This window comes from Bos taurus, chromosome 19 (assembly GCF_002263795.3).
Source record: "Bos taurus isolate L1 Dominette 01449 registration number 42190680 breed Hereford chromosome 19, ARS-UCD2.0, whole genome shotgun sequence".
Classification (NCBI taxonomy): Eukaryota; Metazoa; Chordata; class Mammalia; order Artiodactyla; family Bovidae; genus Bos; species Bos taurus.
In genome coordinates, this window is record NC_037346.1 from 55959425 (window position 1) to 55985458 (window position 26034).

At 54.9% G+C, this 26034-nt stretch overlaps 1 protein-coding gene and 1 pseudogene across 3 annotated transcripts in view; both read right to left on the bottom strand.

Annotated features, from left to right (window-relative positions):
- The window catches only part of MYO15B (myosin XVB), a 29921-nt pseudogene extending 13411 nt beyond the window's left edge, over window positions 1-16510 (bottom strand). Inside the window, exons 1-24 of the transcript XR_009491612.1 lie at window positions 14342-16510; window positions 13895-13958; window positions 13619-13728; window positions 13401-13479; window positions 13010-13129; window positions 12654-12757; window positions 12444-12507; window positions 12177-12290; window positions 11883-12044; window positions 10861-10974; window positions 10705-10763; window positions 10497-10629; window positions 9015-9488; window positions 7941-8066; window positions 6744-6821; window positions 6421-6539; window positions 6288-6333; window positions 6012-6136; window positions 5474-5591; window positions 5076-5239; window positions 2368-2461; window positions 1680-1736; window positions 1312-1369; window positions 980-1110 (exon numbers count right to left, since the gene is read on the bottom strand). The product of XR_009491612.1 is annotated as a myosin XVB (transcript). The remainder of the gene's footprint in view (window positions 1-979; window positions 1111-1311; window positions 1370-1679; window positions 1737-2367; window positions 2462-5075; window positions 5240-5473; window positions 5592-6011; window positions 6137-6287; window positions 6334-6420; window positions 6540-6743; window positions 6822-7940; window positions 8067-9014; window positions 9489-10496; window positions 10630-10704; window positions 10764-10860; window positions 10975-11882; window positions 12045-12176; window positions 12291-12443; window positions 12508-12653; window positions 12758-13009; window positions 13130-13400; window positions 13480-13618; window positions 13729-13894; window positions 13959-14341) is intronic.
- An 8881-nt stretch (window positions 16511-25391) lies between these two features.
- Window positions 25392-26034, bottom strand: part of LLGL2 (LLGL scribble cell polarity complex component 2) — a 35459-nt gene continuing 34816 nt past the window's right edge. For both annotated transcript variants that reach the window (XM_024980344.2, NM_001099098.1), the window contains 2 exon segments: window positions 25904-25965; window positions 25392-25737 (listed from right to left, as the gene is read on the bottom strand). In XM_024980344.2, the coding sequence (XP_024836112.1) occupies window positions 25730-25737; window positions 25904-25965 (70 nt within the window). In that variant the 3' untranslated portion in view covers window positions 25392-25729.

Here is a 26034-nt window from a genome sequence, read left to right on the forward strand (position 1 = left end):
AAGGCGGGTGCCACGTGCCTGAGCAGGGGCTGATCCGTGCTGATCTGCCAGACACAGGCCCGGGAGAGCCCCGAAGGAGCATACAAGAGGAAGACGGGCTGGAGAGGAAAATCGCCTTAAAAATACACCTTGATTGGGCTTCCCTGGTGATCCAGTGGTTAAGAAGCCACCTGCCAATGCAGGGGGCACTGGTTTGTTCCCTGCTCCAGGAAGATCCCACATGCCACGGGGCCACTAACCCCGTGCGTCACAACTCCTGAGCCCGCGCACCGCAACTGCTGAAGCCTGCACCCTAGAGCCTCTGCATCGTAACGAGAAAAGCCACCGCAATGAGAAGCCTGCTCGCCGCAACCAGGGAAAGCTCTCTCAGCACCAAAGACGCAGCACAGCCAAAACATAAAAATCAATATTAAAAAACATACACCTCAATTACTCTTTCTGATTAGAAAACTAGAGCCCGTGCATATGGAAAACTCAGAAAACAGGGAAAAGGATGAAGAATAAAAACCACCATCAATTTGCCACTGTGAGGTATAACCAGAGTTAACATTTTCACCTCTTTCTTCCTAGTCTTACTTCCTGTGTGAAGGTACACACGTCATCTCCCCACCCGCCCGGCTGTTGCCGGGAACTTCGGGACTGTGCTCGGGCACTTTTGAATCTTGCTTTTGTTTCCAGCACTGTTGCCTGGACACTCTGCCTTGTCATTAAACACGCTTTAACGGCATGACTTCAGCGTTCAATGGCAAGGCAATGCCACAGGTGTAACAAAGGTGTGGCATCGCTGATAAGTAACAATAGACTGAGATGTGGGTTCAACGGATTTTCCGAGCAACGCGGTTGCATCCACAATTCCCACAACAGGAGATGGAGGAGGGGGTTGGAGAAAGAAGGACAAACACAGCTTCTGCCTGTGTTTGGGGGCTCGTGTCTGGGGAAACATGGGCAGCAGCCAGTGAGCTGAGGCCTGGAAGCCCACCTGAAAGCCGATGGAGATGAAGCTGGAGAAGGGGAACTGGTTGATGTCAGGCGGGAGGGTCAGGCTGGGCCGGGCGGGAACTTCCGGGGGCATGGCCTCGGTGATGCTCTGGACCCGGGCGTGCTGACGGCCTGGAATGACATGGGAGGCAGCCCAGAAACGCCCAGGTAAGGTGACTGGCTCTGGTGTCGCCTCCACCTCCCAGCATCAGCCCCTGGCTCCAGTGCAGAGGGAGCCAGGCAGTGAGCTGGGGGCACCCAGAGACAGCATCAGAGGGAGCGGCCACTGGGAGAGGAGGGGGTCGTGGAAGAACGAGGCCCATCACGACTCACCTTCCGCTGTCTTCAGCATGACAGAGAGCTCAGCTGGGATCTCCAAGCGCCCCAGCTCCTGGTGAAGAGGAGCAATTGACCAGAAACTCAGGGAGGGGGCACAGCGACCCAGGGGCCATCCTCACCCCCGGGGCTATAAGCTTCCCCTCCAGAGACCAAGGATTCTAGTCCTGGGCACTCCAATAAGGCCCCCGAACCCTCAGAGCGAAACCAAGGGCACCCAGGCCTCTTCTTGGGGGGCACAATGGATGAGCCTGAGGACAGGACCCATCTCGGCACCCTTGGGATCCCCACGCTCCCCCTCAAGCCAGGCCAGGTTCAGCAGGCTCACGACCCAGCAGACACTCTCCAGCTTCCAGACCACCTACCATGCTTGGCACCGTCTCGAAGGCCCCGACGCTGTGCCAGATGTGCCGACGCCCAAGCTGTTGGAGGAGATGAGGGAGGAGGTGGTGTCCCCGTGAAGTGTCACCCCGAGCTCCCTCGAGGTTCCTCGCCGACTGGGCAGTTCAGCTGACCCCTCCTCCTCCTAGGAGGCCTGGGCACCAGCGGAACAGGTGTGGATGGACCCCAGGGGGCTGGCGTCTGCCCCCTGCCCTCCAGAGCCCTCACCAGCCAAAGTGCTGTGGGTGTCACTGCCTGTCTGCCAGGACTGGGAAGAGGGCAGGAGGAAGGGAAGAAATGGTCCTTGGGGAACAAAGTCCAGGCAGGGAGGGGCAGGAGAGGGAGCTGGCGTGTAGGCATTGACCTTCGAGCTGCTTTATGGCCCTCACATCGGAGTCATCGGGCAAGACAGGGAGCAGCCCAAGGGGCCCGGAGGGGATGGAGGCACCCCAGCCGGCAGAGAGAGTCAGGCCCTGGCATGAAGGAAGGTGATGAGCTCCCAGAGGCCCTAGGCTGCTCTGGCCAGGCAGCAGTGGTCCCCGAGGCCCCGCCCCTCGTGTGGCTGGGCGTGGAAGGTGGTCACTGTCGTCATTCGGCCAGCTGGACGGGCAAAGGCTGGCTTGGCTTCTCCCCTGAGCACACCCCAGGCAGCACCCCACCCGTGGGCTTCACCTGTGGTCTCCGCCGTCTCCAGAGCAGGGGCCGGGCCGCCAGCACGATGGTGTTCAGCTGCTCCAGAGCTGCCCGCCGCCGGAGGTACCGCTTCCTGGAGGCCGGGAAGGGGGCTGGTGAGGAGTCCACGCTCACACCCAATACCCGGATCCTCCGAGTCAAGACATGAGTGTAAAACCAGAGCCCAATGAAGCGCCCGGCTGCCTAACAAGCAACGGGGAAAGGACAGGACAGAAGAGCAAGTGAACCCAGAGGCTGCTGTACACACAGGGCTGAGGCCTGAGGCTCTGGAGCCAGCCACCCAGGCGCCTTCCTCTACTGTTTCGTCACAGCAGTCTTGGATAAGGTCTTTACCTCTCTGGGTTTTGGGGGTTTTTTTTGGACATGCTCGTGGCTTGTAGGATCTTAGGTCCCCAACCAGGGATTGAACCCACACCCTTGACAGTGAAGTGCTGAGTCCTAACCACTGGACCGCCGGAGAATTCCCTACTTCACCTCTTCGTGTTTTATTTTCATCACCTCTAAAAGGAGAATTAGTGGACTGTCTGCTCCACAAGAAGATGAAATGAATTAAGAGGTGTGTTTGGAATAGAGTCTGGCACATTACTATTTAAGAAACAGAACTTTTTTTCCCCTCCCCCCAAGAAGAACTCCTAAAAATGAAAAAAATTACATCTCTGGAAGTCTAGTAGATCCCTGAAGAGACAATATCTTTGAGAATTTTCCAGATATAAGAAAGACCAGACTCCTCAAGGAAGCAGCCCTGAGCATGATGAATATTTAAAAATTAATCTATACACACTACTATATATGAAATAGATAAACAACAAGGATCTTATTTTTTATTGAAATATATTGGTTTACAATATTGCTGGTATATAGCAAAGTAACTCAGTTACACATGTATACATACATATATATCTATATCTATATAGAATACAGAATAGAATAATATTCGCTATCTTATAATTACCTATAGTGGAAAAGAATCTGAAGAAGAATATATAGAGAGATATACAGGCATGTACATATTTGTAACTGAATTACTTTGCTATATACCTGCAACATTGTAAACCAATATACTTCAATAAAAAATAAGTCTACAGCTTTTTTTTATATCAAAGTACACTATCAAGAGAGGAGACTAAAAAATAAATAAGAGAGAGGAGACTGCTTGTAAATCAAATATTTGATAAGAGTTTAGTATCCATAGTATATAAAGAATGCCTACAACTCAATAAGAAACAAACCACCCAATTAAAAATCAAGCAGAGGACTTGAATAGTTGTTTCTCCAAAGAGACATACAGATGGCCAAGGAGAACATGAAGAGATGCTCAGCATACTAGTCGTTAGAGACATGCAAATCAAAACCACAATGAAATGCCACTTCACATCCACTAGATTGGCAATAATTTAAACAGCAGAAAATAACAAGTCTCGGCGAGGATGTGGTGAAACTGGAAGCTGCACACACTGCTGGTCGGAGGCTAAAACGGTGCGGCCACTATGGAGAACAATCTGGCAATTCCTCAAAAAGGTAAAGACAGAATTACCAGATAACTTGGAATTCCGCTCCAAAGTAAAGACCCCAAAGAACTGAAAGCAGAGACTTGAACTGTGCCTTGCACGCTCATGTTTATAGCAGCCTTATTTGCAATAAACCCAAAGGCGGAAACAACCCACACACACATTCAACAGACACATGGATAAACGGCCGTGGTCCACTTACGCAACGGAACAATTTCCAGGTGTAAAAAGATATACAGTGTTCTGACACATGTTACAAAAGGGACAAACCCTGAAAATATGTTTAGTGCAATAACCCAGATGTAAAGGGAGATATTGTATGAGTCAACTTAGATGACATATCTAGAACAGGCAAATTCACAGAAGCAGAAATTATCCTGGAAGCTACCAGGGGCTGGAGGGAAGGAGGAGTGGGGTATGATTGTTGAACAGGGTACAGAGTTCCTGCTGGTGATGAAACGATTTGGAGGGACTTCCCTGGTGGCTCAGACAGTAAAGAATCTGCCTGCGTGCAATGCAGGAGACCTGGGTGTGATCCCTGGTCAGGGAGCTATTAATAGATTCCACACACCACAACCAGCGATCCTGCATGCTTCAATTAAGACCCACTGCAGCCAAGAAAGAGAGAGAGTATTCTTGCTGCAGAGTGCAGAATGGACTAGAAAAAAGGACAGTTGGACTTTCCTGGTGGTCCAGTGGTTAAGAATCTGCCTGCCAATGTGAGGGATATGGGATCCAGGAAGATCCCACATACCATTGAGCAACTGAGCCTGTGAGCCACAACTGCCGAAGCCTGCGTTTGTACTCTAGAGCCCGCGCTCCGCAACAAGAGAAGCCACGGCCACGAGAAGTGTTGCAGCACAACGAAGAGTAGCCCCTGCTTATTGCAACTAAAGAAAACCCACATGCAGCAATGAAGACCCAATGCAGCAAAAAAAAAAAACAAAAAACACCAGTCAAGGAGTCAAGACAGCAGGTTTGAGTGCCCTCAGCAGGTAATGAGCTCCTCGTGGCTGGGGGCATTCAAGAAGAGACAGCAGAGGTATGGGCAGGGGTGTCGGCAAGAAGAGTCCAGTGCCGATGGGATGCAGGCAGACAGACTTGCCTCGAGGCCCTATGTCTCCCAGAGCCTGCCCTGCCACGTTGAGGAGGACTACAGTCTCAGCGCCCCCCACACACCTGGTCTGAAGCCCACGCACACGAGCCTGCATCCGCAGCAGGAGGTGGAGGCGCTGGTGGGAGATGCAGACGCGGAGGCCTCGGTGCAGGGTCAGCAGGGCCTGGGCGTGCTGCTGGGCCCAGCACTGCTCCAGCTGCTGCCAGCCCGGCTCCCGCAGCAGTACCTGGGGGCAGAGGTGTGGGCTGGAGGCAGGCCAGGTGTGCAGGCAGGGACCACCCTGCCCTTCTCCTGAGGCCTCAGCCTCCTTCCAGGCAACCCGTTCTCCTGGGGTGTCAGGGACGCCCAGCCCACTCTGTCTCCCCGCCACCTGGAAGGACCCCCAGATTCTGAGAGGATCCCAGAATGCTCCTCCCACTTGCCAGCCCTCCCTGCCTCTCTGCACACACACACCACCCACCTGGGTGGCTCCCAGGTGACAGAGGGGTGACTCAGCTGCCAGCACCTGGTTCAGGATGATGCCACACCTTTCCCGGTCAGAGAGCTCGCCCTGCTCCTCTGTCCCCAGGGCCCGGAACCTGCCCAGGGATGGATAACTCAAGTCAGAACAAGCACATGAGCACCTCTCCCCACACTCATTTGATCCTTGAGCCCCTTGGGTCCATTCAGTCTGTAAGTCATTCAACAATGATTATGGAAAGCACCTACTAAGTGCCAGACACCCAGGAGAGTTTTGCTAAGAGGAGGAGAGGTGCATGAATGCACAGAGGCATGAAGAGGCGTGGGGGTGACGAACAGTGGAAGGAGACATAGATGGAGGGAGAGAAGGAGAGAGACAGAGAGTGGAAGAAGGGAGGACTGGACAGCCGGCCCAGGGTCCCTGGGAAAGTGGGTCCGTCTTCCCCAGAAGGAGCCCCAGGTCCTCTAGCCACTCCAGGTGGGCCTGCCTAGTGAGTCCTGGCCCTGAGGTGCCTGCTTCCCCCCATCCCGGGCCCTACCTGTCCAGGAAGGCCTGGAAGGGCAGGCGAATGGGGAAGTTGGCACTGCGGGTACACACTGCCTCCAGGATGCCCGCCTGGCGCAGTTGTTCTGCCACATGATCCACGTCGAAGAGGCCTGGAAGCTGTGGCCAGGCAGTGCAGCAGAGCCAAAGACATGGAGTCGAGGGGCTCACAGCCATGGGGAGCACGGGGCAGGGGACGGGAGTGGCGGGGGTGCTGAGAGGGCAGGGCAGGGACGGGAGGGCTCTGCGGCCAGGTTCTGGGAGGGCTCACCTTTCCTGGATTGGGGTTGAGGCACTGGATGAAGCAGACATGGCTCCTCGTGGGTGGAAAGGGGAGTCACGTGAGCACAGACTGGCCCCCTATTCAAACTCCCGGGGGTCAGGTGTGAGGGCACTATTCTCACCTGCCCAGCTGGGCTAGGAGGTCCCCCAGGGACTTCTGGAAGCGAGCGGCCAGCGTGGGTTTGCCCCGTCCTCCCCCAAACTCATCAGGCTCTGCTTCCTGGAACAGGCAGCTCACCAGCTACGGGGGGAGACAGGGACTGCGGTGGCTCGCCAGGCCTGTCCATAGCCCAGCCTGCTCCCCGTCCCCACTCCCTGGGGCGCTGGGGTGGGTCGGCCAAAGGCTCAAGGTGCCAGGATCTTGAAGGCCAGCCCCTTGGGCAAGACTGTCTGGGCGAGGAGGACAGAACAGGGTCGGGGGGTACAGGACGGCCAGCAGGGGCACCTGCAGCTGGCTCTGGGCAAGCATCTCCACCACTGCAGGGTCAAGACGATCCCGGTTTCTGTTTAGAAACTTGTGAACCTGCGAGAGACAATGTGAGGCGGGGAGGGGACGTCAAGGAGAGAAGGCGGGTGTGGAAGCCAGTCCCTTCGGCAAGTGACCCAGCCTCTTTCCTCTGTTAACAGTCCAACTTCAAAGGTGGCCTTTCATCTCACACCATGTACCAAAATCAACTCAAAATAGAAGGATCAAAGACCTAAATGTAAGACGTGAAACCATAAGACTCTTAGAAGAAAACAAAGGGAGAAAGCTTCATGACACTGGATTTGGCAAGGATTTCCTGAATAGACACGAAAAGCACAGGCAACAAAGGAAAAATAACTGGGTTTCATTAAAATGAAAACCTCTTGTGCATCAGAATATAGTGTTGAGAGTGAAAAGACAGCCCACAAAATGGAAGGAACGATCACATATCAGATAAGGGATTAATATCCAGATTAATATGCAGAACTCCTACAGTTCAGTTAAAAAAAAACAACACAATTCAAAAATGGACAAAGGACTTGAATAGATATTTATCTAAGAAAAATACACAGATGACCAAGGAGCACATGAAGAGATGCTCAACATCATTAATCACTAGAGAAATGCAAATCAAAACCACAATGAGATACCACTTCCCACCCACAAGGATGACTTGTTCCACCCCAAACCAGTCACCCAAATATGCCATTTATACCACGCCCCCACCCCCTGAAACTCTCCTCCTGGGTAGGTGTGCAGTCATCATGAAACTCAGAAGGGGGAGAGGAGGTCTCTTTACTGAGTACCTCGGACGTGCCAGGCACCTGTCTCACCACTTCCATGTAATTACATCAATCCTCAGGACAATACTATAGGACAGGTTCCCCTTCCCATTTTACAGATGAGGACAATGGAGGCGCAGAAGGAGAAGCAGACTCCCTGAGGTCATCAGAGCCAGGTCCCATGCATACTCTCTGCCCCTCTGGGTCTGGAGGGTCCCAAGACCTTGACTCCCCCATCCCACAATGCTTGCCCAGAGCTCAGTGATCATGCCCTAGGTGAGGCAGAGGGGCCCAGGCAGAGAGAGATGGTTAAAGCCTTGGAAGATGCCTCCCCACACTTACCCCGCTCACCCGTCAGGTGACTCCCCAGGGTCACTCTGCCCTCACCCGATACCTGGTAGGTGACAGGCCCGGCATAATGTCGCACGGTGAAGATGGGAAGGGGCAGCTGGGGCTTGGTGTAGCGCGGGTGGTCGCCATGGTGATAATGGCACTTCTGCAGGAAGGTGTGGTCCGTGGCCTGATGAAAGGAAGAGATGCTCAGGCCTCTGCAGGTGTGGCTCCCCTGACGGGGCTGTGCCTCTCTCCCCTGCCCCACAAAACCACAGCACTGAACACACAGTGAGCTTCAGTTTGGTCTCCGAGCTTTTTTAGGAGGTCGCTCCATATCTGAGTCTTTATAAAGGGCACGACCTCTTTCCCAGGGACTATTTTGAACGATCAAGAAAAAACACGGAAGACTTGCACACCTCAGTCAATAAGATTTGGCAGCTTAGAGACGTTTGATAAAATTATTTAAAACAAACGGGTCTGGGGGATTTGAAGGCAGTTTTGGCAATGACTCCTGGGAGTCTGGTCTCACAGTTACAGGTGTTTCTGAGCAAGTTTTTCAAAGATACTTTTAAGAACCCATCCAGGGACTTCCCTGGCAGGCCAGTGGTTAAGAGCCTGTGCTTCCAATGCCAGGAGTGTGGGTTTGATCCCTGGTCAGAGAAGTAGGATCCCACATGCCGTGTAATGTGGCCAAGAAAATAAAAAGGGGGAAGGATACAGTACATTTAAATGAAACATTAAATAGATGGGATGTGTTTTTTTTTTTAAAGATTCACATATAAAAAAGTCATCCAGTAAGAGGCTATTTTTATGGAGTTTAAGAACTTATAACAAAGACTCCTGATGAACCCCCAAGCCTCTCACGCAGCCTGCAGAGTCTGCACCACCTGGCCCCTCAGGCACGATGGTCCCCCTCCTGCAGCGAGGACTCTCAGAGAGGTCAGCATTTCACTCAGGGTTATCCAGAGACTAGAGATCTGAACCCAGTGTGGCCACTGCCTTCCCAAGCTGTGCTGAGGGCCTGCGGGCAAGGTCCCAGGACCTCAGACTTCATTTCTCCCCTGAGAGGCACTGCTGGCTCTGGCTTGGTCACCAGGCACCCCCCACTCCTTGTCCCCCAACACGAAGGGCTCACCTGGGACAGCCATGTCTGGGCATCCAGGATACTCAGGAGGCTGTGTGGCTGGTCTACCAGGAAGTCCAGGCAGGACTCCTGTGGAGCCTGCGGGATGGGCACCCAGGGTAGCAACTCCCTCCGACACTCCTCCTGGGAATAGCCAGCACTTGGTTTGTGGAGATCACCTGTGTCCATGGGGGGCCTCATCTGAGCCAGAGTAGGGCTGACCCTCCCATTATACAGATGAGTAAACTGAGGCTCGGAAGACTGAGACGGCCTACAGCAAGGGGGCTCTGGGGCAGGGCTCTCAGTGCAGTGCTCTCTCTCCCCCAGGAATGGCCTCTGTTCTAGGAAACAGCTGGGCATCCCCGGCCTCCTCCAAGCCCAGTCCCATACCTCCTCCTGGGCCAGCAGCAGCCGATTGCACCACAGCTGCAGGCGCTCGCTGCCCAGGTTGTTGTACAGCTGCTCCAGACCGTTGACCCGCAGGGCCTGGGGGCACGTGAGCAGTGAGGTGGGCACCCACATGAGGTGGGGGGGCCAGGGCAGCTAGGGGGGCCAGCACACAGGCCTGGTGCCCTTCTCCCCACTCCCACCGCTGCCCACATTCTCCCAGCACCAGGCAGGATGCTGCCCCAGGGCTGATGCTGCCACCTCCAGGGTCAAGTCCAAAGACCCTGGCCCAGTGCGCGGCCGCCTCAGTGCTGCCCCAGCCCCAGTTGGGCCTCCCCTCCAGCAAGCTGTCCCCCTGCCTTCTGCCTCAGCACTGCTGTGAGCCTTCGGGCCTCTGATCACAGCCATCCTGTGGTCTGGAAGGCACCTTTTCCTACAGCCTAGCTCAGGGACCATCCGAATGCCACATTCTCATAAGCAGAGTTCCAGGCTGCTGCTCCCAAGAAGCCTTCCAGGAGTCCTCCTGTTAGAATTCCAGGCTCCTTCCTCTGTGCCCCCAACACTTGACCAGCAAGCCTAGCAGAGCCCCTGCTTCATGCAGCTTTGTACAGAGTTTTGTACATGCTCTAAAATACACACAAATGTGCATATGAATATACATAAACACATACAGGTGCCATGGAGAGGAGGCAAGAGCAGAGGACAGTGACCGGTGCCCATCTCATCCCTCCTCCCTGGCCTGAGGGGGCCGGATATTCTGGGAAGGGGTGACGAGCTTATGGAAACTCAGGGTGATTTGTGGGAGTCCCCTTCTCCCCCCGCCTGTTGGACACAGGAAGTGAGGCTGACCAATCCTGGGGTCTTTCACCACCTCAAGGCTCCATGAGACTCTGCAACAAGGCCAAGCAGCTAGGACTCTCCAGAGGTGATATCATGACTGGACGGGGCAGACGGCTGCACCTACGGAGCCTGCAGTGTTTCATGGACCATCTTACGGTCAGAGAGGCAAGCAGTGCATGAGTGTGCCCCACAGAAGAGCTGCTGGAGTCCCCAGGAATATCCAGGATGAGGTGGACACCCCTTTCTGGGCCCCACCCTCAGGGTGACCTCAAAGCCGTAGACATCGATGACAGTGATGGTAACCATGCTGCCTGCCTCCACAGGGGATGCCAGCTGCGCGTTGGCCATCCTCAGAAGCCAGGTGAAGAGCCGTGCATACAGGGCCTTGGCCAGGGTGTCCCTGGGGGCACGGTGAGTGAGCCCCGTGCAGCAGGGGCCAGGCCCACTCCCAGCTCTCTCATGTCCCCAGGGCTACCTGGCATCGATGGCGCTTTCCACGGGCAGGGATCTCGAGACCTGGCCATAGGGCGTCTCCTGAGGGCAGAGAATGTGCAGCTGGTGTGCCAGGCCCAAGGCCCACCCCGGGGCTCCCCAAGCCTTTGGGTGGTCTGCTCAGGACCCCCAAGCTCACCGTGACCCTCCGAGTGACTGCTCCCTCCAGGCGCTCGGGCGGCACCTGCAGCAGCCGGGCTGCAGCATGGATCTCGGCCCAGCTGGACACGGCGGCCACCTCCTGGAACTCCCTCTGGACGGAGGCGGGAGGGAGGAAGGAGCACTCTGCTTGTGGACTGGCTGCTTCCCATGGACGGGGGCAGCGCCACGCTCAGACCGGAAAGGTGCCCGTGACCCAGAGGTAGACCTGGGTGGGCGGGGGGTGGCTAGCTCTGGAGTCTGAGAGCCTGAGTGTGAATCCGACTTTACCTCTGTGCTAGCTGGTGGCCCCAACCAGTCTCTTCCTCTCTCTGAGCCTCCACTGTCTTGTCGTTAGAGGGGAAATAATAAGCTTTATATGACGGTGTTCTCAGGAGCACTAAATGGACTTCCCTGGTGGTCCAGTGGCTTAGACTCCATGCTCCCAACGCAAGGGGCCTAGGTTTGATCCCTGGTCAGGGAACTAGATCCCTCATGCCATAACTAAGAGCTGGTGCAACCAAATAAATATTAAAAAAAAAAAGAAACTCTATGTAGGGAATTCCCTGATGGTCCAGTGGTGAGGACTCTGCTCTATCACTGCTGAGGGTATAAGTTTGATCCCTGGTTGGGGAACTAAGATCATGCAAATTGCTCAGTGTAGACCCCCCACCCAAATACACACACACACACACGTGAAGTCCCAGGTACATCATAGCCGCTCAGTTAACACCAAGCGCCCGTCTTAGGGTGGGGCCTTAGTGGGATGGGATTAGTATAGAGGCAGAAGACCCTAGTCTCAGTTTTCTTGTTTATAAGATGGAAATCCAAAACCACTACAATATTGTAAAGTAATTAGCCTCCAATTAAAATGAATAAATTTATAAAAAAAAAAAAAGATGGAAATCCATCCACTTTCCGGGACAGCAGTGAGGCCCTGCGGGTGGCCTCCTGCACTCTGAGGTTACCACCGGTGATGCAGACGAGCCAAACCACCAAACCAGCACCTCCACGGAAGCTCACCTCTGACGAGGAGAAGCAGATGTTGCCCAGCTGCAGGACGGAGGCCAGCACAGCCCAGACGGCGGTCAGCTCCTCGGTGCACAAGCCCAGCGCCTGCAGGGCCCTCACCAGTCCTGTGAAGTCCTGGGCATCGTCCTTGTCCTGGAGCCTGCAGGCGCGGCCCTGCCAAGCACAGCAGAGCTCAGGGGTGAGGGGCCTGCTGAGCCTCCCTCAGCCTCCCTCGCCTAGACCCTGAGTGGGGACCCCTCCCTGGGCAGGCCCTGTCGCCCGGCACTGGGGAGCGCCTCCCCTCACCTGGTTGAGGTAGTAGTAGGTCTCTGGCCCCTGCAGGGAGAGCTGCTCTCGTTCCACGGGGTCCAGCCCCGCCAGCAGCTCATAAAAAACATGGAAGCTCCGCTCAGCCTGGGCCTCGGGGGAGAAGGACTGGCTTAGCGGGAGCGGCAGCCGGGTCTTGTGCCCTGGGGAGCAAGGACAAGCCCCCGGGGGAAGGCAGGCCAGGGGAACGAGGGGTCACAGCGCCTCCCTCTCCCCTGCGCTGGGAGCAGCGGGCCGGGGTCGTACCTGAAACACCACCCTCGAGGTCTCGAGCAGGTGATGTGACACAGAAGCACCTACGACGACCCCACTGTGGGCACAGGACACGGTGAGGGTGCCCAGGGTACACGAGGCCCAGGGCCCACTGAGGGCAGGACCCAAGGGTGGCAGTCTCGGGTTCCCAATCTGGGGAACCGGCCGTGGGTGCCCCTGCCCACCTGGACCCCCGTCACTCACTGCTGCAGGCAGAGGCCCAGGACCTGGCCGAAGCGGCTGGCATTGGCGTTGAGGACTGTCTTGGCATGGCCAAAACTGCTGAGCAGGGGCAGCACGGTGTCCAGCTGGGTGGGCAGGGGGGACATTCAAGTATCTCTGGGCGCAGCAGCCCCGAATGAGGCATCCCAGACGAGGACAGTACGTGGGGGCTCTGTCGGCCCACAGAGGGGTCGGTCTCCCCAGCCCACCCTGCCCCGCAGTAGGCCATGCCTGGGGCTGCCTCCGAGGAGAAGCCAGAGGCCTGAAGACCACTCTCCTGGCCCAGAGGAGCGGGAAGGTCCCTCTTGGACCCCTGGGCATGGCGAGCTGCCCCTCACCCGACACCCTCTCTCCCTTTGCTCCCACTCCAGGCTGTGTAGGAACTGCACCATCTTTTTGGCTGCCTCTGTCTTCCCAGAGCCGCTGTGCCCACTGCAGGAAAGAAGGGCTGGCAGGGCCTCCAGGAAGGGGCACATAGGGTGACCCCTAAATGAGCCCCAAAGCAGGGATGTGCCCACCTGGAAGTGATTCCCACCCTAAGGGAGGCTCCCAGAAATACAGAAACATAGATCCAGGGCAAGGAGGCCAAACAGAAAAAAAGTCCCCAAGGGCACTGTCTTAGCAAGGCCAGAGCTGCTGCCCAGCAGTGGACCGGACAGGCAATTTCAAATACGGACCTCACATCGCCCTCCTCCCAGCCCTCAGCGTGGCCTGGGGCTCAGCCACCACTCACCCCAGAAGGATGCAGGTGGCCTGCCCAGTGCTTTCAGACAGGCTATACGCCGATGCCACAACGGCAAAGATGTGTCTGGGGGAGGAGAGTGGAAGCAGATGAGAGAGAAGGTTACCAGCGACGCCAGGTCCTGCCCACAGTTCCCTTGACCTCAGTCAGTGTGACATGCTGGGGTAATCACCCGGTGGGTGCCTAGTGGGGCAAGTTCACATACGGGGTGGTGTTGGGGGTCTTCCCAGGGCGGTAGCTGGCCAGGACCTCAGGTGCGTAGAGAGGCAGGGCCCGGCGGGGGTTCAGAGCGAGCAGGAGGGGCCCCCCGAAGGTCTAGGAAGACAGTGAAAGCTCTCATCAGAATGTGAAGGGAGCAGGGTTCAGCACCCAGCCTAGGGAGGATGGAGGGGGACACTCTGGGGGGTGTGTGCCCAGAGGGCCCTCTGACCCCAGGGGAAAAGGAATTCCAGACCACCACCCCCTCCTGGGTCCCCCGTACGTAGATTCGGCCCAGGTGAAACCTCTTCTTCAGACACAGCAGCACGGAGCTGTCGCACACTGGCCTGCAGGGCCGTGGGGTGGAGGAGAGGGGAGTTGGGAGCAGAAAGAGGTCCTGGGTTAGCTGGCTGCAGAGACACCTCCACCAAGTCCCGCAGCCTCTCCAAGCCTGTCCATAACACAGCCCTCCCCCGACTCGCCCCTCCTGAACAAGAGATCCTACCGTGGGGGCTACAGGCAGGACTAGGCTGCTGAGCCAGAAGGAAGCTTTGTGCCAATTAGAGAAAAAAAGGGCATCTGAATTCTCACCCCTCTCCTGCCCCTTCCAGCCTGACGACCCTGTATGGCAAAACCCCTTCGAAGGAGACCCTCCATAAAAATCGGAGGTAGGGTGGAACAGGAGAAGGTGTGACCCAGGCAGGGCAGGTTTGGGGCCGCGCCCACTCACCGCAGCCGGGCCAGGTCCTCGGTGTCTTCCAGGCCTTCCCCCACGGTCCAGCCGTCGGCGCCGCTGGGAAAAGGAGGCTCCTCCGGGCCGGGCACGAGACTCAGCTCCAGGTCCCTCTCCAGCGCCTCCTCCACCTCGTCCTCTGGCTCCCACCGATCCCTCAAGGACCCGCGGGGGCCGGGGCTTCCCTCCGGCAGCAGGCGGGTCTCCAAGGTGAGTCGGGGCAGCAGTGCTTCGGTGCCAAGCCTGGGGTCCTTGTGAGGGTCCGAGCCCTCTGCCCAATGCACCGGAGCCGCGGCTCCCAAGGTCTCGGGCTCCGCTTCGCTGCTGGAGCCGCTCTCGTCGACTGGGGGCTCTTCGTGGGGATTCGGGCCGAGAGAGCCGCGGGGGGACTCCGCCACCCCTTCTACACTGGCCCTGCGCCCTGCACTGTCCGCAGACGCCCCAGCACAGGACCAATCGCGCCCCTCCCCGGCGGGGGCGTCCGCGGACCCTTCCTCTGAGCTCCTGGGGAACACAACGGCGAACTTGGGATCTGGAGTCGGGTCCTCGTCCTCCGATGGGTCGTGAGCTGGGCTTTCTGCAACCTGCGGGGAACTCGGGCCGCCGCCAGGGGGAGGCCTTGGTCGCCCCCACAGCCCCGCGACGCCCGCCAGGCTCAGCGCTAGACGGCGGCGGCGCGGCCCCTGCCCGCGGCTCGTCCCCTCGCTGGTCCCGGGGCCCCGCGCGCCGCCCGCGCGCCGCTGGAGCCGCAGCCGCAGCCACCGCAGGAGCCCCAGGGCCCGCGCTACGCGCACGAGCCGGTCCTTGAGGCTGCCGCGGCGGGGCCCGGCGGCCTGGGGAGCGGGTTCCGGCGGGGGCCTCGCGCGGAGCCTGCGGAGCGCCACTAGGGCGGCCAGCGGCGCTGGGGCCCGCGGCCCGTCTCCCCCAGACCCCTCGTTGCTCACGCCCACCGCCTCGTGCGCCTTCCCCATCACCTTTCCAATCTGGCGGCGCTGACCCCGAGCGGTCGAGACCTCGGCTCTTTCGGGCGGGGCGCCCCTCGGCTCAGCTTCGGGCTGCACCCCATCGTCTCTTGCATCCCCGCCCTGCCTGGGGTCCTGAGAACCCCACGAGCTCCGGGGGATGCAGGCGGGGCTGCCCTCGAGGGGGCTGGAAGCTGCGGCTTTTCTGTTCGGGTCAGCCTCGCTGGCCTCAGGGGCCCCGCGGGTCGTTCCTGGGGCTGCTCCTGGGCTCCGGCACGGCCCGGCCCCCTCCTGACTCGAGTCTGGGTCTGTCCCGGAATCCTCGGTCTCTCCCTGGGTCCTCGCCCCCGACGATCCTTCTGGGCTCTGGGGCTGCGAGGGGGGCTTGTCACTGCCTCTGCCGTCGCTGCTGCTTGGGCTGTCGCTCTTCTGGGGAGCTCCTGGCGCCTCCAGCGCTGACTCTGCGCTGGTTTGAGTGCCCCCCGAGCCCATGTCCGTTTGCTCCAAGTTGGGCCTCCGCTCTGGGGTCCCACCACCTTGGCTGTGGCTCTCCTGGGCCTCGTGGGCTTCGCTGTCCAGGCAGGAGCTGGCCCTGTCTCCCCCCGATGTGTCCCCGTCGAGGCTCTGTGTCTCTTGGCGGCCCCGCTGAGCCGAGCGTCCCCGTTGTTTTCCTCTCCTTCTGCCGCGGTCGTGCTCGCGTGTCCTTCCTCCTCCTTGGAGACCCTTCTCCTCCAGGTGCCCCCCGTGGCCGTCCCCCCGCTTGCCCCTCTCCTTAGCCCAGCATCCCCCACGGGCATGCCCGCTGCCTCCTCTCCCCTTGGCGTCTGGCGGCGGCCCTGCCTCTGCTTGTCTGTAGTCCCTGTTCTTCCCTACAGTGGGCTTCCTGTGGGCACCGGGGGGCTCCTGGCCTCGCCTGGCGCTGGGCTCCCTGTGGGCCTTATGGTGGCCCTTTCGGTGTTCCCGGCTGGGCACGCTGTCTGTGCTGGCAGACCCAGATTCCTGCTCCCCCGAGGGGGGCCTCCCGGGTCCCTCCGGGCGCTGGGGCGCTTTGCCCTTGCTCCTGCCCATGGCTTCCTGGTGTCTGTCTCCTCTTCTCGCCTCAGGAGCCGGCTGCCCGCAGACGTGCCCTCAGCAGCACACCACACGGGCTCTGCGCTAATGGGGGCTACAGGCTCCATCTACCCGCCCCCCACATCTCCCGCCTTACCAGAGGGCATCAATAATGCAGGTGGCTGCCGGTCCTGACCTCCTCCGCCAACAATAGAGAGGAGGCCAATCAGGAAAGAAGAGCTGCAGGTGCGGACAAAGGCCGTGGACAGGGCAACCCTGCTGCCCTGAGTTGCTGCCAGCCTGGCCAGCCTGGCACTGGGCCAGATCGAGGGGGCCTGCCCTCTGCTCTTGCCTCACTACTTTGGCATCAGGGGGTGGGGGCGGGTGCCAAAAGAACCTGTTTGGGTCATCCTCCTCGTCCTGGGGGGCTCTAGGGGACCCACCCTCCTCCCTTAGCCCCTTGGAGGCTGGAACCAGGCTGACCTCGGTGCACGGCCAGAACCCAGTGAGGGTTGTTAGTTTTGTTGTTGTTCTAGATTGTGAAATATGATTTAAAGAAAACTGCATAAAACATAAATGTACACCTTGGACTGGTGTGAAGTAAGTAAATGTTTCTTAGTCATGGAACATAACCAGACCCCACTAAATTCCTGAGCACCCAGATGTGTGTGTTGCTCTAATATTTAATTTTTTTGAACAGGTAGTCCGGAAGATGAAAGTTTCCCATTCCTGACCCACAGCTATTCATTGTCCCCTGAGGTTACCCATTTCTTGTACTTCCTTCCAGAGCTATCCAGGCAGAGAAAAGCAAGTATTATTTTTCCCTTTGAGAACAGGTGGAAGCTTTTCTAGCTCATGGTGCTTCATTCTAACAGATTAACTTGGAGATTTCATAATAGTAAAAATCTTTTTTTTTACAACTTCGTAATATTCCAGCAAATGAATGTGCCAGAGTTCAACCAATTCTTTATTGATAGTGTGAAAATTAATAAAGGAAACACTCACTAAATGGAGGCCAGCGGCCAGAAGGGGGAGTCCTTATACACTTAACCAGTTCACCTCGGTATAGATCCCAAGAGAAAAAATGTACTTTGGACCTCAGGCAGGAAGTGACAGAACTTTACTGCTGCCAGCTGGAGGAAGAAAGTTTTTCCCCTTGCCTGGCAATAGCGCAGCCAATGAGAAACTGTCAAACTAAGCCAATGAAAAGCTGCTATACTTCAAACTCCCAATTTCCTCCTATGGACTTTTTGTTTATAACAGCCTCTCCCAACTTCCCTTTTTCCTCTATAAAAGAGGTTCCTTTATAAAAAGTTTTCTTTCCTGCAGAGGTGTGTGTAGTTGGCATTAATTGCTGTCCCATGTTGTAATTCTTTGCTGGTAAAATAATTGGCTCTTAAAATTATTTTAGGTTAACAGACTTTTACGACTGAAATGGAGGCTGCCTTCATCTAACCTTTTGCTTCAATTACAGACAACATTGAAACCCTCTGTGTCCAGGCCGAATCAATTCCTAGAAGTGGAATTGCGAGGCCATAGGGTGTGTGATTTTGTATAACTCAGAGAGCTCCAAATTTTCCTCCGTGGAGGCTGTACCAGTTTACACTCCCACCACCAAGAGAGGAGACCACCCATCTTCACATGGCACTGAGGCAGGATATCATCCAACATTTTTTCCCCTCTGAAACATGACAAATCTCAGTGCCCCCACCGGACTCCTGTGCCCCTGCTGACCTCTGGCCTCTCCTCAACTGGGAGCCCCACCCAAAATCACAGTGGGGGAGGCTGACGCTCCAGGTTGTGCCCTTTCCTTGGAGGGTTCTCCACTTAGCTCCTACCTGCCTCACACCACTAGACCATTCAGGTATGACCTAAATCAAATCCCTTATGATTACACAGTGGAAGTGAGAAACAGACTTAAAGGACTAGATCCGATAGACAGAGTGCCTGATGAACTATGGACGGAGGTTCATGACATGGTACAGGAGACAGGGATCAGGACCATTCCCAAGAAAAAGAAATGCAAAAAAGCAAAATGGCTGTTCGAGGAAGCCTTACAAACAGCTGTGAAAAGAAGAGAAGCGAAAAGCAAAGGAGAAAAGGAACGATATACCCATTGAATGCAGAGTTCCAAAGAATAGCAAGGAGAGATAAGAAAGCCTTACTCAGTGATCAATGAAAAAAAAATAGAGGAAAACAATAGAATGGGAAAGACTAGAGATCTCTTCAAGAAAATTAGAGACACCAAGGGAAAATTTCATACAAAGATGGGCTCAATAAAGGACAGAAATGGTATGGACCTAACAGAAGCAGAAGATATTAAGAAGAGGTGGCAAGAATACACAGAAGAACTATACAAAAAAGATCTTCATGATCCAGATAATCACAATGGTGTGATCACTCACCTAGAGCCATACATTCTGGGATGTGAAGTCAAACGGACCTTAGGAAGCATCACTACAAAGCTAGTGGAGGTGGTGGAATTCCAGCTGAGCTATTTCAAATCCTAAAAGATGATGCTGTGAAAGTGCTACACTCAATGTCAGCAAATTTGGAAAACTCAACAGTGGCCACAGGACTGGAAAAGGTCAGTTTTCATTCCAATCCCAAAGAATGCTCAAACTACTGCACAATTGCACTCATCTCACACGCGAGTAAAGTAATGCTCAAAATTCTGCAAGCCAGGCTTCAGGAATATATGAACCGTGAACTTCTAGATGTTCAAGTTGGTTTTCTAAAAGGCAGAGGAACCAGAGATCAAATTGACAACATCCGTTGGATCATCAAAAAAGCAAGAGAGTTCCAGAAAAAACATGTATTTCTGCTTTATTGACTATGCCAAAGCCTTTGACTGTGTGGATCACCACAAACTGTGGAAAATTCTGAAAGGGATGGAGATACCAGACCACCTGACCTGCCTCTTGAGAAGTCTGTATGCAGGTCAGGAAGCAACAGTTAGAACTGGACATGGAACAGACTGGTTCCAAATAGGAAAAGGAGTTCGTCAAGGCTGTATATTGTCACCCTGCTTATTTAACTTATATGCAGAGTACATCATGAGAAACGCTGGGCTGGATGAAGCACAGGCTGGAATCAAGATTGTCGGGAGAAATATCAATAACCTCAGATATGCAGATGACACCACCCTTATGGCAGAAAGTGAAGAGGAACTAAAAAGCCTCTTGATGCAAGTGAAAGAGGAGAGTGAAAAAGCTGGCTTAAAGCTCAACATTCAGAAAACTAAGGTCATGGCATCCGGTCCCATCACTTCATGGGAAATAGATGGGGAAACAGTGGAAACAGTGTTTGGGGCTCTCACAGATGGTGATTGCAGCCATGAAATTAAAAGACGCTTACTCCTTGGAAGGAAAGTTATGACCAACCTAGACAGCACATTAAAAAGCAGAGACATTACTTTGCCAACAAAGGTCCATCTCAAGGCTATGGTTTTTTCAGTGGTCATGTATGGATGTGAGAGTTGGAGTATAAAGAAAGCTGAGCGCTGAAGAATTGATGCTTTCGAATTGTGATGTTGGAGAAGACTCTTGAGGGTCCCCTTGGACTGCAAGGAGATCCAACTAGTCCATCCTGAAGGAAATCAGTCCTGAGTGTTCACTGGAAGATCTGATGTTGAAGCTAAAGCTCCAATACTTCGGCCACGTGATGTGAAGAGCTGACTCATTTGAAAACACCCCGATGCTGGGAAAGATTGAAGGCGGGAGGAGAAGGGGATAACAGAGGATGAGATGGTTGGGTGGCATCACTGCCTCAGTGGAGATGAGTTTGAGTAAACTCCGGGAGTTGGTGATGGACAGGGAGGCCTGGCGTGTTGTGGTCCAGGGGGTCACGAAGAGTCAGACACGACTGAGCGACTGAACTGGACTGAACTGCCTCACACCCACCTCTCTGCACATCTGGAGCCAACCTGGGTGGAGCTGCCACAAGCACTCACGTTATCTAGGAGGGCCACTCAAGCCTGGTTTGAGCAAGGAGTTGAAAGTGCCTTGGCCTTTGCCAAGGAAGCAGCTGTCCTGAAGGAACACAGCAAACGGGTAACGTCGGTTACATGTGACTCATGAAACTGGTGTCTTTAAAAGTCTGTACGCTCTGCTTCCCCACCACCAGTACTGAGCAAGGCAAAGGGCAATCAGGTTCAGAGGGCTCCTTTCACCTGCCAAAAGTAGATAACGATCGATCGGTTGTTGCATTGAAAACGACATACCATTGCCAGCGACATACCTGGGTTATTTCACAAAACATGATGGTGAGTGAAGAAACCAGTTGTGAAAGAGTTATAGAGTCACTGTCTGATTCTATTTATATAAAGGACAAAAAGAGGAAACTGAGCTAAGTTAGTGCCAGGGTGGTGCCTGGGTTGTGGGTGGGAGGTTGGTAGTGACTAGGAGGGTCACAAGGAAGCCTCTGTGGGTGATACTGTTCAGTTTGTGAAGGTTTACTGGGTTGTTCTCCTTTGACTTGTGTTATTCTGTATGCATTTTATAATAAATAGCATAGAGAAAGAGCTCTGTTTTGTCCTGGACTAATAATGACGATAATAATAAACATAATAAACAATAGCTAACACTTCAGGGCTTACTGTTCTACATCCTTTACTACAAGTTCACTTAACACTTTGCTGCTGTTAGTCGCTAAATCGTGTCCGACTGTTTGCAACCCCATGGATTGTAGCCCACCAGGCTCCTCTTTCCATGGGATTTCCCAGGCAAGAATCCTGGAGTGGGTTGCCATTTCCTTCGGCAGGGGATCTTCTCTACTCAGTGATTGAACCCAAGTCTCCTGCATTGGTAGGTGGGTTCCTAACCACTGAGCCCACAGGGAAGCCTTCACTTAACTCTTAGAAGCACTCTAAGAGATGGGTGGTATAAGGATTCCCATTTCATGGATGATAAGACTGAGGCACACAGCTGAGTGTCAGAACTGGGATGCCCACTCAGTCTGGCTCCCAAGGCCTGGCAGGAGAGCTACCAGCTATACATGGAACTTCAATTTGTCCAACCCATTACAATGTGTCCTGTGAGCACTGGAGAGCTCCATACTCCCATCTCCAGTCTCCAGCCTTCTCCTGGGTCCTCCTCTCTCTCCTGTTGATCCAGGTCAGCACTTGTTTCTCATTCAGCTGGGACTTCCCTGGTGGCTCAGAGGTTAAAGCGTCTGCCTGCAATGCGGGAGACCTGGGTTCGATCCCTGGGTTGGGAAGATTCCCCTGGAGAAGGAAATGGCAACCCACTCCAGTATTCTTGCCTGGAGAATTCCATGGATGGGGAGCCTGGCGGGCCACAGTCCCTGGGGTCACAAAATGCTGGACACGACTGAGCAACCAACACACAGCTGGGAAGGCAAGGCCGCTTCTGAGCCCTTGAACCTCGGCTCCCTTCCCAAGCTTCATTTCATCCAAACCTCCCCAAACCTTAGGAAGGGGATATGGTCTCATTTCATAGATGGGGAAATGGCTCAGAGAGGGTAAGTGGCTTCAGGACATGTAGGCAGTAAGTGAGGAATTGGGGACCCAACTCGAGGCTCCTGCCATGCTGCTCCATGGCACTTCTGCTGGGATTGGCTTTGGAACCAAGACAGGCTTGGTTCCCCGTGCCCCCCACCTCCTGGCTGTGTGGTTTCCAACAGCCTCCAGGGAAGTCCTCAGACAAACCAGGGGAGAGGGGCGCCACCCCCGCCTCCTCCTTCCCACCTGTCCTCTTCCGCTTTGCTCACAAGGGCTGAGATCACCTCCTCCACCTGTGCGAGTCCTCTTCTGACTCCACACACACTCCCTCCCTCCCTCCTGAGCAATCTCCTCCTCTCCTGGCCTCATCCACCTCACGATAACCTTCACCTCCTTTGTTTGGGTCTTAACTGGGAGCCCGGTCCTGTGGGATGTTCCAGATTCTCATTGAATCCTTATAGTCCTCTGAGGTCCGCCCTATTATTACAGCCCATTTTACAGATAAGTAAACAAAGGTGCAGGAGTGAGGTCAGATGACCTGCAAGGTCACACAGCCGGTCACAGACAAAGCCAGTGATAAAGAGTAGGATTGGCCCGACTTTCAAAGGTAGGATGCCGAAGGCCCTCAGATGTAAGTCTCCAGACCAACTGTCTCCAAGGCCCTTAGAATTGGCAGCGACCCTCCCGCTCACACACCGTCCATCTGGCAGCCTTCCTAGTCAACTCACCCTCTCAGTGCCTGCTTTGGCACTCTCGCCACCTCTTCCTGGACACCCCACTCCTCCACAGGGATTAATCCCCTTTCCAGAGCGCACCAAGTGCTTCCGTGTCTGCATGCCTAGCCACACAAATTGCCACTCACGTTCCCAATATGAAAATGTTTTCTGAACTGAAATAGTCGAACCACCACCATAAGCTCACTCTTCGAAGCACAATGTACTTAAGGCCAAGCTCATCCTTAATGGGCACAGGGTTAATCCATTTTCAAAATTTTCAGAGATCTCTAGGTATTTTCAGTGTGTGTGCTTGCTGTTGACTTCCTGTTTGAGCTGATTAACTGGATCATTGCTGCAGCCACAAAGCCCCTCTGAGCCATGGAAGTGTTGGCTCTGCCATTTTCTTCTGGTTTATTGGTGTTTGCATTATTAGCAGTATCTCCAATCCTTAGTTACTTGGCAGGAAACTTCATGTCACTTGTCCATTTGTGTGAGTTAACTTAGCTAAACGGATAAAACACGCAGAAGCCCCCCTAAACGGGCAGTCACAAAAGCATGCCTTCTTCCTAGGCAGGGGAAGGGCTGCCCAGCTCCCCTGATGTGACGTTCCCACTCCTCCCTTGGCACCCACTTTTGGTGCAGGATCCTGACCCACAGACTGAAGATCCCAGTGCCAACCCAAGTTCAAAACAGCAAAGCTTAATTTGTGATAAAAGATAAAGACGTCTTGGAATTACCAGTGGTCCAGTGGCTAAGACTCTGCACTCTCAGTGCAGGGGGTCCGGGTTTGATCCTTGGTTGGGGAACTAGAGCCCACAGGCCACAACTAACAGTTCGCATGACACACGTGAAGATCCCACATGCTGCAACTAAGACCCGGAGCAGCCAGAGAAAAAAGGATAAAGACATCCTGTGCATCAAACTCTTAAGATGTTTTCCCTGATCCTAACAGGGTCAGCACCATCATTAACCCATTAACCACACGGACTCAGAAACCTCGCAACAGATCAAGAAGGAATACTATTATCACCCAGTTGCCAGGAGAAACTGAAGCAGAGCAGGTAAGTAATTTGTCCAAGTGCGACTTGCTAGGGTTGAAGCTACAGTGGTCTCTAGAAGAGTTACTTTAGAACTCATCTCCATTGGGTCAGTGATGCCATCCAACCATCTCATCCTCTGTCCCCCATTCTCCTGCCCTCAATCTTTCCAAGCATCAGGTCTTTCCTAATGAATCAGTTCTTCACTTCAGGTGGCCAAAGTACTGGAGCTTCAGCTTCAGTCTCAGCCTTTCCAGTGAATATTCAGGGTTGATTTCCTTTAGGATTGACTGGTTGGATCTCCTTGCAGTCCAAGGGATTCTCAAGAGTCTTCTCCAACACCACAATTCAAAAGCATCAATTCTTCCATCTGGGTAAGCCCCTACTATTCCTCCAAGGAGAAACAAGGGAGCTTGAGTGGTCCAAGTTCCCAAATTCAGAGCGTGTCTGTAGCGGGACATGCTGGAGGGCAGGTACAGAGGATGCTCCCCCGGGGTGTCTGTCCTGGAACCTGGAACTCAGCTCCTCCTCTGCTCCCCATGCTAATTGGTGTCCTTCCAACAGGCCCTTTTCCAGCTCAGGCCAGGGGGTCTCCTGTGACTCAGGGCAGTGCCCTTGCCCCCACGAGGCTCCCAGGGCTCCCTGACTGGCCCCGGCATTTTCACTCACTTCCTGCCAACCACCCTTGGCTCTTCACTCGTTCCGCTGCAAGGAGACCATTTCCTCGTGTGCTGCTGTGCCTCCCTGCCCCCCAGCCAACTCCTGGTCACCTCTCCTGTCCCAGCTTATGCCTTTTTTTTTTGGCTACTCCACAAAATGTGGGATCTTAGTTCCTCGAGCAGGGATCAAATCTGTGTCCCTTGCACTGGAAGCTCAAAGTGTTAACCAGGGAGGTCCCTCTAGTCACAGCTTAATGTCACCTCCCCAGGCACATTTCTCCCAGGCCCCCGGATTTCCCTCATCCTAACACTTCCTGCACTTGTAGGGACCATGAGTCCCACAAGGGCAAGGCCACCTTGTCTTGGCCACCTCTGAACCTCAAGCACCCAGCATAGAGTAGGTGCTCGATGAAGATGGGTGGGGAACTTCATGGTGGTCCAGTGGTTAAGAATCCGCCTGCCAGTGCAGGAAGACACGGGTTCGATCCCTGGTCCGGCAACTAAGCCTGTGTGCCACAACCACTGAGCCACGCTCTAGAGCCTGTGCCTCTGCAACGAGAGAGGCCACCATAATAAGCCTTCGCTCTGCAACTAGAGAAAGCCCGTGCACGGCAACAAAGAGCCTGTGTGCCTCAATCAACACCCAGCACAGCCAAAAGTAATTTAAAAAACAAGATACCAGGTGGGTAAAGATGTAGGCCAAGAAGAATCAAGTCCCTGGCTTGTCGAGACCTTAACCTCCAGGCACTGACCCCACCTGGGTGGCACCCCATAGTCCTTCCCCAAAGTCCAGGAGAAGCCATCAGGTCAACATCCTGTGAGCATCTTCTCCTCCTGACAGCAGAGAAAGGCCAGCCAGGAGTGGCCAGGGCCCTCCTACGGCCCCCCACCCAGGGATGCAGTCAGACAGACTCAATTCGGTTAACTTGTTATCATTTATTCTCAAAGAGAGAAGGCATGTGGTATTCAGATACAACCATGTACAGTTCATGTATCTGATTCCAAATAGCATAAAAGAACCGACAGGTTCTCCTGAGCACCAACCTGGTCCAAGGGATGGACCCCAGGGGGCAAAGGCAGGGAACCCGCTAACCATCGTTTCTATTTACATGGAAAAATCTCTGCACAAGTTAAAAAAAAAATTAAAATCTTTGGACCAGTCTGGCGAAGAGGTAATAAGGTGTTTATTAAAAACTTTTTCATCCAGAGGCAATTAACATTTATAATTTAAAACCCAACCCACTACAAAAGGGGAGGGGGGGAAGGGGGGTTCAAAATTGTGCAACATTAACAAAGGAACCAGGAGAGTCAGGGCCCGGGGAGGGACAGCCCCGGGCCGTGGGGGTCCCCACTCTCCTGAGGCCAGGAGCAGCGGCAGGCTGGACCCTGGGGTGCCCCCAGCCCCTGCACGGCCCGGTGCTGGGCTTCTTCAGGTAGGCGGGGCCCCGCGGAGGAGCCCTCAGTAGTGTGATCACTGTGCAGGCTGCACACACGTCCCGTTCACTCCGCTGCAGGAGACAGGAACACCAGAGCGTGAGCCCAGACACGGAGGCTTTCCGGCAAGCGGGGGCACGTGTCAGGGCTGGGATGAGCCTAAGGGTCCAGGAGGGTGGGGACGGGGCCTCCTCCTTCTCCCACACCCCCCAAGCCCGCAGCAGCGCCCAGGGCCCCTACCTCCCCCGTTGCTGAGGCTGTATCCCACAGCCACTCGCTGAGAACGCCAATCGCCACAGCTCCTGCGTGGGCAAAGTCGGGGCTGTCACCGTCCATGGGACTCTGGACGAGAACCCTCACGCCCACAGCTC